This window comes from Panthera leo, chromosome A2 (assembly GCF_018350215.1).
Source record: "Panthera leo isolate Ple1 chromosome A2, P.leo_Ple1_pat1.1, whole genome shotgun sequence".
NCBI classification, from domain to species: Eukaryota; Metazoa; Chordata; class Mammalia; order Carnivora; family Felidae; genus Panthera; species Panthera leo.
Window position 1 is genome coordinate 39,828,194 of NC_056680.1, and position 12,190 is coordinate 39,840,383.

General features: G+C 44.4%; 1 protein-coding gene across 1 annotated transcript in view; it reads left to right on the forward strand.

Annotated features, from left to right (window-relative positions):
- Positions 1-1,213: 1,213 nt before the first annotated feature.
- The window catches only part of GXYLT2 (glucoside xylosyltransferase 2), a 93,913-nt gene continuing 82,936 nt past the window's right edge, over positions 1,214-12,190 (forward strand). The window contains exon 1 of the mRNA XM_042927315.1: positions 1,214-1,488. Coding sequence (XP_042783249.1) covers positions 1,214-1,488 — 275 coding nt within the window. The remainder of the gene's footprint in view (positions 1,489-12,190) is intronic.

Below are 12,190 nucleotides of genomic sequence, written 5' to 3' on the forward strand. Positions count from 1 at the left end.
AACATGGAATCTGGTAGAAACTCAGAGACATTGTTATAACTGATCTTCTTTGGCCATGCTGAAAAGAGAGTTAATAGAACATTGGCTGGCAGTTCATAGTGAATAACACTTTGTGTCCTAATGCTTCAGATTTGTGACTGGAGATGCCCTGAAAGAATAGTTTGAAAGTTCTAAAACTTAATCTGGTGACTATAGCTGTGAAGGTCTCACAAGACTCTATTTGTACGTTGGGGGTAAAGTTATTACTCTATCTCAAATCTGTGTCAGAGAGAAAAAATATTTGCATTTACATATTTATGATAAGCTACGTTTTATTGTAGTGATTATCACAGAGCTTTTATTGGGCACCTATTGTGAGCCAGGTACTGTGCTAGTTTCTTTGAATGTGTTTTTAAATTTAATGATAATACTGCCGCTGTGGAGAGCAGTATTATCATTCCCAGTTTGCATGTAAGGACATGAAGGTTCTAATTGTGCCACTTGCTCAGGATCACTAAGCCAGTAGGAGACTGAGTCAGATTTTAAACCCAGACTTTGAAATTTTTTCTATGACTTCTTTAGACTATGTGGACCTGGAGTGATTTGGTCCAACAGATATCCACCAAGTGCCAGGCCCTGCATTGGGCAAACAGAACAGAGATGCCCCTGCCTGAATGGAAGTGTATAAATAGGTGCACGGGTGTGTGGCAAGACGGATAAAAATAAATGATGGGGAGAATGCATACAATAATGAGATGCAACCGGAGGGTAAGTGAGTGAGTGACCGAATGAGGGAGGAAATGGAATGGTTAAGGAGGGAATGAATGGATGGATGGATGGACGAGTAGATGGAAGGATGAATTAAAGAATGAATGAATGAATGAATGAATGAATGAATGAAGAGGTATTGAGGCTGCCCTACCTGAATCCGAAGCGCCAGTCTCCCGGCTGCTGCCGGGTGGGTGGACGGGCGGCTACTCCACACAGTACGGTAGACGCGGGCCGCTCCTCCTCGAGCCCCGCTCGCGCCTCCTCCTTCCCTCCCGCCCCCTCCTCGTCCTCCTCCTCCTTCGTCGCCCGCCCGCCGGCCGGCCGCCCGGACCCCAGTCCCCGGCGGGCGGGCAGAGGAGGCGGCCGCCCCGCTCTACTGCGCTGGCCCCGCCGCAGCCGCCCGGCGCGCAGCGATGCGCAGAGGGGCCGCGCCGCCCGGGGGCCGCCGCCGCCGCGCCGCACCATGAAGCTCCGCAGCAAGGCGGCGGCGCTGCTCCTGCTCGCGCTGGCCGCGCTGCTGCTCGCGCTGCTGTCTCTGCGCGCCAGCCGCGCCGAGCCCCCCGCGCCGCCCGCGCGCCCCGCGTCCGCCCCGCAGCGCCACCCCGCGTCGGCCCCCGCGCGCCTCCCGGGCCCGGGCGCCTTCCCGGGGGCCGGTCCGCGCGCTCGGCGGCGCCGGCCCCCGCGTCCGCGCCCCCGAGCCGGCCGCCGGGGCGCCGCGAGCCTGGAGAAGTTGGCGAGGTGAGTCGTGGCAGCCCCAGAATCCCCTCTGGGACCCGTGTCTCACTCCCTCAGCCGGTGCCGAGTCCAGGGGAGGCTTTGGGCTGGAGGGACGGACTCCCAAGTTCACCCGCGGGCTGCCCACTTCTGTTTCTTGCTCCGCTGGAAAGTAAGAGCCACCTTCGTGGAGTCCTGTTGACAGCCCAGTGCTGTTGATCACGTACATTTTTGAAAGAGAAGTGTCAGGGAGGGTGGCTTATATATTACATTTCTTAACAGTCAGGGCAAGGCGTGTGTTTGCATTCTTGCAAACGTGCGCCCTTTGTTTAATCTTTCAAAAGCCATCACGATGCAAGAATGCTTTATCTAAATCTCATGTTTCACTGGAGGATTTTTTTTTTATATATATATACCAAAAACTTAGATGTAACTGAGTTGGAAAAGTTAGATGTTTACCAAAGACTAGCTGCCTCTCATTGAACCTTGAATCGCCCTGTGCTTAGAACAGAAGAGGCACTCGACCTAAGTTTATTAAAAAGTTTTCTTCTTGGAAGGAGCGTGGCGTGGCACGGGCAAAATAGAGTGATGGTTTCCCTGTTCCTCGTTGTGTTTCAGACTTAAGTACGGTCCAAGTGTCTTACAAGCAAAACATCTTAACCTTTGACATTATGTTTGATATTCTCTTTCTCTGCGTGGAGTTTAACCCGCCACAGCTTTTCATCGGAGCGTTTTATCTTTGTCCTCAGGGTTGCTGGACCGCCCCCAGGTTAGGGATTTGCGTTCATTTCCTTTGTTGTGGAGAGCTTTTTAACAATCCCCTTGCAGCGAGTCTGTTTCCTCTGCCCTTTGGAAGCTGGTGATGTTTGTAACTGCTGTTGCTGCGTCTGCGTGTGCTGGGCTCCTTAATTACTTGAACTGAGTTGAAGAATTCTTTTTGGCTGTAATGACTAAATCTGTTTTGCCGCTTTTACTGTAAGAGAAAAGACACAAAACCTCAAGAAGTAGCTGTGTCAGCTTTTGTTTCTCTTCTGCCTCATAATAAATGTACAGATGGGTAGTGACAAGTTTTAGAGGGGGAAAAAAACCCCAATGATCTACAGAGTCGCTTTTAAGCCGTTAGAGCCATTTACGGCATTTTATGAATGTATGCATACTTTAAGGCTATATCTGTTAGGAACTGAGGTTTCTTAGAATGTATTATGTTAAGGTTCAACTGCAAGTTTACTATGATTTGTAGTGGATGGTACAACTTTTACATAAATAATAATTGACACCATTTAACATAGCTAATAACCTTTTGCCAGGTACAGTGCTCACAGGGGTATGTAAAGATAGTCATTGTTGACATATACCGTGCATAGATTAACCATGTCAACTACACGGCAACCCTATGACAGTGGTTCTCAAAGTGCAGTCTGAACCAGCAGCAGCCGTGTCACCTGGAGACTTGTTAGAAATGCAGATTCTCAGGCCCCACCCTAGTCCCATGAAATCAGAACCCCTTGGGATGAGGTCAGTAATCCGTGTTCTAACAAGCCCTCCTATTGTTTCTAACACACACCAGCGTTTGAGAGCCTGCTCTATGAAGTAGGCACTAATATCATCCCCATTTTACAGTTAAGGAAGGTAATGCACACAGTTTAGCTGCCTGTTCAAGGTTCATAGATCACGTGTGATAGATAAGGATGAAGATTCAGGCAGCCTGGGCCCCGTACATTCTTACCTGCTATGCTGATGTCCTATGCTAACTAGTCTTGCCTGTGTTTCGTAAGTTTTTCTGAGATTTTTCTAAAGAAACATCATAGATTTTTACAGCGGTCTCATTCTTCAAGGTATTGGGAACATGGGACAGCATCTTCTTGTCTCTATCTGAACAAATTGGCTCTGACTAGGAAGAGATCATGAACAGAATCCAGATGGATGTTTTAGGAAAGGACTATTTCCATGAGCAGCAGTAGCTCCTGAAGCCATTTTTCTTTTTGAACATATCTCTTATATCATCATGGAAGTCATGGCCAACACCATAGGAATATAGAACAAAATTTAAAAACTCAGGGCAGAGTGGAAAACAAAAAAGCCACCAGAAGTCTCAAGCTCAAATGCATAAAGATGAAAGTCTAGTGTCCTCTGGAGAAGTTGACATTTTCTGGGACGTAATAACTTTTTTTTTTTTTTTTTTTTTTTACTACCTGGACAGAAATGGCGACAGAAGATTCTGAGACACTGAGGGAGCAAAAGGAAAGATCTCTGCATGGGCTCCTTTATTGCTTTCCTAATCCTGCTTGGGTTAAATTTTTGTGGTTTAGAAGGAATTTCATTTTAGGGAGGGAAAAGAAAGCCTCGTGTTTTTAGAAATTGGGTGCTTTAATCTCGTTATGTGGCTAGAATCCAGAAGAGATGAAGGTTACGTGATCTCATTTCTCGGGCCTGGGGAGTAGTGAGAGCAAGCTTGCAGTTGGATGTGATACAGTCCACCACCTGCTGACCATCCGTGGACCCGGCTGCCTTGCCTCCCCCAGGGTACTGTTGGAAGTGAAGTTCTGCCACGTCAGCGCAGGAAACATAGCCCTCTCCTTCCACATCTTGTTTTCATTTCAGAGAAGTTTCCAGGGACTTGCCTAGTTAGCAGACAGACCCTACAATTTTATAACTAGTCATTTGTATGCAATCTGTCCTGCGGTGGCCTCTCCTCTCTATAAATATAAAGCCCGGAGGTAAGGTCTAAGCTTTTAGGTCAGGGGTGGGATCTGAAAATGGATACCACGATCTAAGTAGCAGTTCCAAGCACACAAGCGAAATGAAATCTTCCTTTTGTTTTGGTTTATTCGTGATTTATACCTGGCTGACTTCCATAGAGAATTTGAGATGACTTTCAGTAAAAAAAAACATATATAATAAGGCCATTGAAATCATCATAAAAAATGAAAAGTCATAAAAAGGAGGAGGAAATAAGCACGGTTTGTCAAAAACTGAGCCACCATTGTTATGAGGATTAAGTATTAAATTTAGCTTTAAGCTTCCTGGCAGCCATGTCAAAAAGAGAATCACGATGGGCTACCTTATTTTCACTGAATGATAAGAGGAAGAGTTGCTCATGAGGGATGATTTGGTTTTCATGGAAATGAATTCCAAAAAGAATTTTACTGGAGAGTAAAGTTTAGCCGACTGTCTCTCCAGTTTGCTTCTGAAAATCTCCTCTGTGGGCCTACGTATGCTAAATGCAGTTGAATAGCACTGCTAATCAGTGCAATGTAGAAGAGAATTTGGCATCTCGAGGCCAGAAAATTGGGTTCTAGTCCCCAAGCCATTTCACCTTAATTTCCTCATCTGTGAACTGAGCACATCAATCCAAAAGTTTTCCAAGATCTCTTCCAGCTCTGACATTTGATGATCCCGTGATGAGATCATCCAGTTTAGCTGTGAAATCCCAACAATGGCTATTGCTAGGCCCTGTGTGCCATCTCTTGCAAAATCAGTTTCTCATTTATTGGCTGTAGCCTAGAACCCTTACTGATTACTCAATCTCAACCCTCTCCTGAACTTTATTCTTTTTATTCTTGCACTAGCCTGGATATTGCTGTTTTCTCTCTTAAAATATGGTTTCTACACTACTCTAAACTCTGCAGAGGTCCCCTGCCATTTTATTCTGCATTCAGCAAATGTTTATTGCACGTATATTCTGGACCAGGCACTCATTGTACAGTGGTGAAAGGAGCTGGTGCCCTCCCAGAATTTGGGAGGGATGGGGGCGGGGAGACAATAGAGAAACACGTTACACTTGGCAGCCGCCCCGGCTGCCCCAGTGAGAGGAAGTGTGTTTACTCCCTCGTCAAGAGACACCATTTCCTGCGGTTCCCTTTGGTGTCTGAGATAAGTCTTCTCAGAGGGTTCAAGCCTGAATAAAGGTCTCACTTAAGCAGCATGGTGTTACAGAGAAAAATGCCAACACTGCGGCGATCCTATAATTGTCTGGTAGCCCCACGACACGTTGAAGGTACTGTCTGTGATATTCTGTACTGCTGAGTCTTGATTCTGTTCACATTCATTTTTGTGGATTGGTCCATGATTCCGCCTTGTATCGATCAGCAAGCCATTCTGGTTCAATCTCAAAATATATGCCCCCTCTTGGGGCACCTGGGTGGGCTCAGTCGGTTAAGTGTCCAACTCTTGATTTGGGCTCAGGTCATGATCTCATGATTCGTGAGATGGAACCCCATGTTGGGTTCTGTGCTGAAAGTGCAGAGCCTGCTTGGGATTCTCTCCCCCTCCTCCTCCCCCACTTGTGCACATGCATTCTTTCTCTCAAACTAAATAACCCCCCACCCCAAAAAAAAGTAAAAAAAAAAAAAATACCCCCACTCTCACCTTTTCTACTGCTGCCATGCTTACCACTGGCTTCTAACCACCATCTTTTACACGTGGACCTCCACAGCAGCACAGGATCGGGTTGGCATCCCTCCACTCTAGCACCCTCTACAGTGTGTTTTCTGTACAGCTGCTGGGATAATGTTAAAGATGGCAGACCACATCAGGTCTTTTGCTGGTGAAAGCCCTTCGGTGACAGACTTCTTGTCACTGTGAGAAAATTCAGTTTCTTAGTCCGGCCTTCAAGCCCTTGTCTGATTTCAGCCCCATTTAGGTCTCTGACATCATTTTCTACCACTCTGCTTCAGCTACACTAGCCTTCAGACACCCTCAGCTCATTCCTGCCTCAGCACTTTTTACTTGTTCTCTGTGCTGGAATATTCTTTGCTCACATCCTTGGGTTGCTAGCTCCCTTCTTTCAAACTATGCTTTCGTGTTTTCTTCTCAGACGGGTCTTCCCAGCTGCTCTAGAAAAAAGGACCCTTCCCACCATTCTCCACACCCTTACCCTGGTTCGTGTTGTTGTTGTTTTATAGCATGCGTTTTATATGATCATTCTATTTTATTTGCTCCTTTCCTACAATGTACACTTCATGTCTTATTGATCACTGCACCTTGCCACCTAGAACAGAGTGATCTCCTAGCAGGTACTCAATACATATTTGTCAAATGACCTAATGAATGAATTCAGCACCCACCTTGTGCCAGCACTATGCTAAGATTTTACTTATATGAGTAAATTACATATTTAATAATGTTCAAAATAATCTCATAGTGAAGAACAATGAGAAGCATAGTGAGGATCTTTAATTATAAAATCCTTAAAAGAGAGGGATTCTTTTTTCTTAAAAAAAATTTTTTTTAAGTTTATTTCTTTTTAATGTTTTTACTTATTTTTGAGACAGAGAGAGACAGAGCATGAGCAGGGGAGGGGCAGAGAGGGAGAGAGAAATCCCAAGCAGGCTCCATGCTGTCAGTGCAGAGCCCTATGCAGGGCTCAAACCCATGAACCCTGAGATCATGACCTGAGCAGAAATCAAGAGTTGGACATTTAACCAACTGAGCCACATGGGCTCTCCAATAGATGTTAATTGTTAGTGCAGTTTGGGATTTTTAGAAAAACTGAGAAAGTAGTACAGGGTTTCCCAATACCCTGCACCCAGTTTCCTCCATCATTAAAACCTTACAGTAGTATATTTGTTATAATTAATGAATTAATAGTATACATTATTACTAGTGTTTCGTTTTTTTTACATTTCCTTAGTTTTTATAGAATGTCCCTTTTCTGTTCCAGGATCCCAGCCAGGATAGCACATGACATGTAGTTGTCATATGTCCTTAGGCTCCTCTTTATTGTGGCAGTTTCTCAGACTTTCCTTGTTTTTGGTGACCTTGAGAGTTTTGACGAGGTCAGATATTTTGTAGGATGCCCCACTATTGGAATGTGTCTAATGCTTTACTCATTGTAGTATTATGGGTTATTGGGAGGATAGCCGAGAGGTAAAGTACCATTTCCATCACATCATATCAAGTGTATACGCTATCGACATGATTTATGACTGCTATTATCGGCCTTCATCACCTGGGACAGGTGGTGTTTGTTTGTTCAGGTTTTTCTACTGGCAGCTTGCCCTTCCCCCCACTCCCTTTCCATACTGTGAAATTTAGAAGGAAGTTTCTGCACAGCCCACACACGTGAAGAGTGGGAAGTGATGCTCTCTCTCCCTCCTTGAAGGTAGAGTATCTATATAAATTATTTGAAATTGTCCTGCAGGGGAGATTTGATTCTTCTCCTCCATTTATTAATGTATTTAGTCATTATATCACTATGAGCCTGTGGATATTTATTTTATACTTTGAGTTACAAGCCAGTAGGACTATTTTGTTGCTGGAATTGTTTCTTTATTGGCCATCAGGAGCTCTTACAGTTGGCCTCTGTTCTTCTTTGACATAATCCCATCGGTGTGTTTTTGGTTTTTGTTTTCATTTCTAGTTTTTTGAGCATTTCCTTACTCTCTGGCCCTACAGGATGCCCCAGGCTCGTCTTGTATATTTTTCTGCTTCAGTTTTTGAATCAGCCATTTCTTCAAAGGGCCCTGATTCCTCTTATTGGAGCCTGGTATTAGAAACCAAGATCTGGGTATGAGGCATGCTAGTTGCTACCGGGATACCATTTCTTTTAGACCCTCACAGCTGACAGATCAAAACATGTATGTGTTAATACTAGCCTACTTATTTACACATATACATATTTCCATATGTAACCGCCTCTGTGTTAAGCTAAACATTACTACCTGGACCATTATAGCTTCCTTCCCTTACCTGTTGGGGAGAGAGAATTTTTTTGGTTCCCCAAGCCCCAGTTTTTTCACATCTCATTGACTTTGATTGGCTTAAATGCCTGTGGTATGGAGAAGGGACTGGAAAGGAGTGGAGGGGTAGGATAGGATTGACTACTTGACTGAAACCGAGCAAAACCCAACACCTGAGTTAGAGATGAGGCCATGACCACCCAAACCACCTGGGGAAGGTGATATGGTAGATCTTATGATTGGCTCCACCTACATTCCTCCCACCCCTTGCAGTTTGTGGGTGGACCATACATACCTCCAGGAGATGGTCTACACCAGGCCCCACCACTTTCATGGTATGAACTGCATGTATCTAGGACTGAAACATTCAATAAATTCATTTCTTGGCAATGGTTATTGGTCCACAGGTGTTACCTGACCCAAGTTGACCGAATCGACAGACATATTTTATATTATTAGATGAAAGACTCCATGTGCTAGATATGGACAAGGAAATGAATAGTCCTAGTTACTACCATAATTCTTGTAGCAGCACCTTTAGGATGAAGCCATCACTGTGAGCAGTAGAATAGAAAGGAGAATATGGATCCTTGAGGACATCGCTGAGTCCAAGAATCAGCGAATCCTGACTCCTGCCCTGTCTTGGGCCCTCTAGTTACATACTTTGGAGTTGAGGTTTCTGGCATTTTTATCCAAAGTCATCTTGCCCAAACCAGATGGTTCTTCAGATCAAAATCTGCTGCTGTTGATGGAGAGAAAGGGGAATGGTTGCACGGAGCACATAGGAAATGAATGTCCACCACACCATAGAGCAACCATTTTGTGCCTTCAACCTTGTCCCAGTTGGCAGGTGATTCAGAGATAGGTTCTTGGGCCAAATTAGACCCTTTCTTAGGGATTTAAAAAATTGGAGCAGAGACAGTATAATGGCAAACTGTTTCTAGTGGCTAAGACTAAGGTATGAAATTCAGGATTGACAGCCATGTTTCTGCCATGTGGAGAAAGCTGGTGTGCCCTGAGAGTACATGAACCCGAAGTGAGAAACTACACAGAGCAATGGGGGTGGGGGGCGAGGCCTAATGTTGTTCCCAAGGCCAGCTTCTGCCCCTTGCTGGCCATGTTGTTTCATCCCTTTCCTAGAATCCATGAATTGAGTTTCTGTCACTTACCACCAAGGAGTTCTGACTAATTTCAATACGTAGCTACTGCTTTTAACACCTTCACTAAGTTCAGTAAATAGTAGCTATAGTGACTCTTATCCCCATACACATTCACAGATGAGATTCTTTGGAAGAAAATTTGACAACAGATTTTGTTTTTCCCTTTGGAGATACCTCCCTTCACATTATCTCACTGCAAGAAAATAAAAGAATTATATATGTTATATATTTTACTACCATTTAAAATATTTCTTAGAAAAGAGAAAATAAGAGATTTCTGTTGAAGAGGAAATTCCTTTTGTGTTCCTTTCCAAATCTTCCCCAGCACTTGATTTATTCCAGATCATGAAATTCTAAAAATTGCCCCTGGAAAGAGGAATTTCTTGACTTGATGCCTTTATTGGGACTCCTTGATTTTGTGCCAGCAAAGAGTGACTTTGATATATATGAAGGTGATGTTTTGACGTTTGCCCATGCCACCCCCCCCCCCAACCTCTTTTGGCAACAGACAGACTGAAATGGTCTAGTAGAAATTTATCACGGTACAATTTAGAATCCAAGCTTTACATTAAGTAAGAGACAATGGAGAACACGACCCCTTTTCACGGGGAAGGAAACTGAAGTCCAAAGAGGTAAAATGATAATAATAATGTACATAAAGTACCTAGCACAGGGCTAGCTCGTGGTGGCTGCTCAACAAATGACTCATTGTTCCAAGTACTGTTATTATCCACTGTTGTTTATTAGTCAGGAACTGAATCTTAACTAGACCCAGCTAACTGGCAGTCTAACTTTGAATTATTCCTCCTTGGCAAATCATGGCTTTCTCCTAAGTTCAATGATGAAATGAACTATCACAGGTAGAATGCTGGCACAGTATGTAGCACGCAAGAAACTCTCAGCAAACGGGAGCTGGGGCTCAGATGCAGATTAGGGCAGGCTTTTCTTGGATTATGAATTGAGGAAATCAAGACTCAGCTTTCATATGTGATAAATAATACAGGGGCACCTGGGTGGCTCAATTGGTTAAGCATCTGCCTTCGGCTCAGGTCACGATCTTGTGGTTCGTGAGTTCGAGTCCTGGATCCTCTGTCCCCTTGTCTCTGCCTCTCCTCTGCTCATGTTCATTCTCTCTCTCTCTCTCTCTCTCTCTCTCTCTATCATAAATAAACATTAAAAAAAAAATAATACACCAACCCCAGTCTTCTGATCCTCAGTAGAAGCTGAAGGAGTAGATTAGGGAGGATCGGTTTGACTGCCTCTCGGGCAGTTGGACTGTTGATCTGGAGAGTGTCAAGCCTGGAATAGTGGCTCTCTGTAGCTTTGATGTCTCCTCAAGGGCAGGGAGCTATTGTTTGCCAGCTCAGAAAAGTGGAGGGTGAGTGAAGCGTTCACGTTCATGTGCATGGAAATTAGGAGGTTGTTCTCAGGGCACCCAAATGCAGAATTTTGTCCACTGTTGCTGCTATTCAAGGGGCCTGCCTCTCCAGTTGAGCTTGAAAAGGCTCTGCATTTTCCTCCCTCCAGTTTGGTGAGACTCACGAGGACCTCAGCTGTCTGGCTGCCAGCCTTAAAGTAACAAGCTCTGATGTTCGAGTATCAGATTTTACCCCTCAGGGAGAATGGGTTGTTAGGAATTCCTGCCTTATTTTATTTTATTTTTTTTTTCCTTTTTAGAGAGAGAGGGACTCTCAAGCAGGCTCCATGCTTAGCTTGGAGCTCGACACAGGGCTCAATCCCACGACCTTGGGGTCATGACCTGAGTGGAAATCAAGAGTCTGACTGAACTACCCACGGGCCCCCAAATTGCTGGCTTAGAAGAAACACAAGAGAAGTTGGAAATACATTGGAAATTGGCATTTTAGAAGAAACATTTAGAGTTTAAAAAGTGTACAAAAACTTCAAATCTGATCTGCAGTACGATAGAGTACTGATACTTGAAGTAATATGCTTTTTACTGCTCTGCCTAGCCTGTTTTTATCATGGATTTGAAATAGAGAAAAATAAAGGCTTCCTATACATTTCAAGTTATTTAATAATAACAATGATGGTAATAACTAATATTTAATGAAGACTTAAAATATGCCATGCTGCTGTATGAAGCACTTCCATGCATTATTTCATTTCACCTTCCTAAAAGCCTACGAGGTACTATTACTGGATAGGTCAGAACACTTTCTGTTGCAAGAGTTAGAGTCTCAGCTCATCAGCTTATACCACTTAGTCATAAAAGGGGGTTTACTGGATCAGTGCATGGGCACCTTGGATGGCTCAGTCACTTGAGCATCTGACTGTTGATTTCTGATCAGGTCATGGTCTTGGGGTCGTGGGTTTGAGCCCCAAGTCAGGCTCTGCACGGAGCTTGGAGCCTGCTTGAGATTCATTCATTCTCTCTCTCCCTCTCTCTCTCTCTTTCTCTCTCTCTCTCTCCCCCTCCCTCCCTCCGGCCAACCCTCCCCCACTCACATTCTTTCTCTCTCTGTCAAAAAAATAAATAAACTCTCTTAAACTTAAAAAAACAACAACAACAAAACAGCTGTAAAGTGCAAAGGTTACAGGTATATCCCGGATTTCTAGCCATCTTGCCTCTGTCTTCAATCTCTGCTGCCTTCTGTGTGGCCACACCCTCACGTGGGTTTCTCCATTGGAGAATTCCAGCAGGTCTGGGCTTACCTTTTCCTCCTTCAGTCACTGCCAAAGGAAAAACTTCGTCCAACGAGAGTCCCAGAGTTGCCTCTATTGACCTGATATGGATCCCATGCATATCTGATTGTTGATGTCATTGCCTAGGGAGTGGATGAATCAGCCCCTCCAAACCTCATGGACTGAGAGCAGAAAAGGAATGGTTTCCCCAAAAGACAATTAAGGTTCTCTTATCAGAAAGAA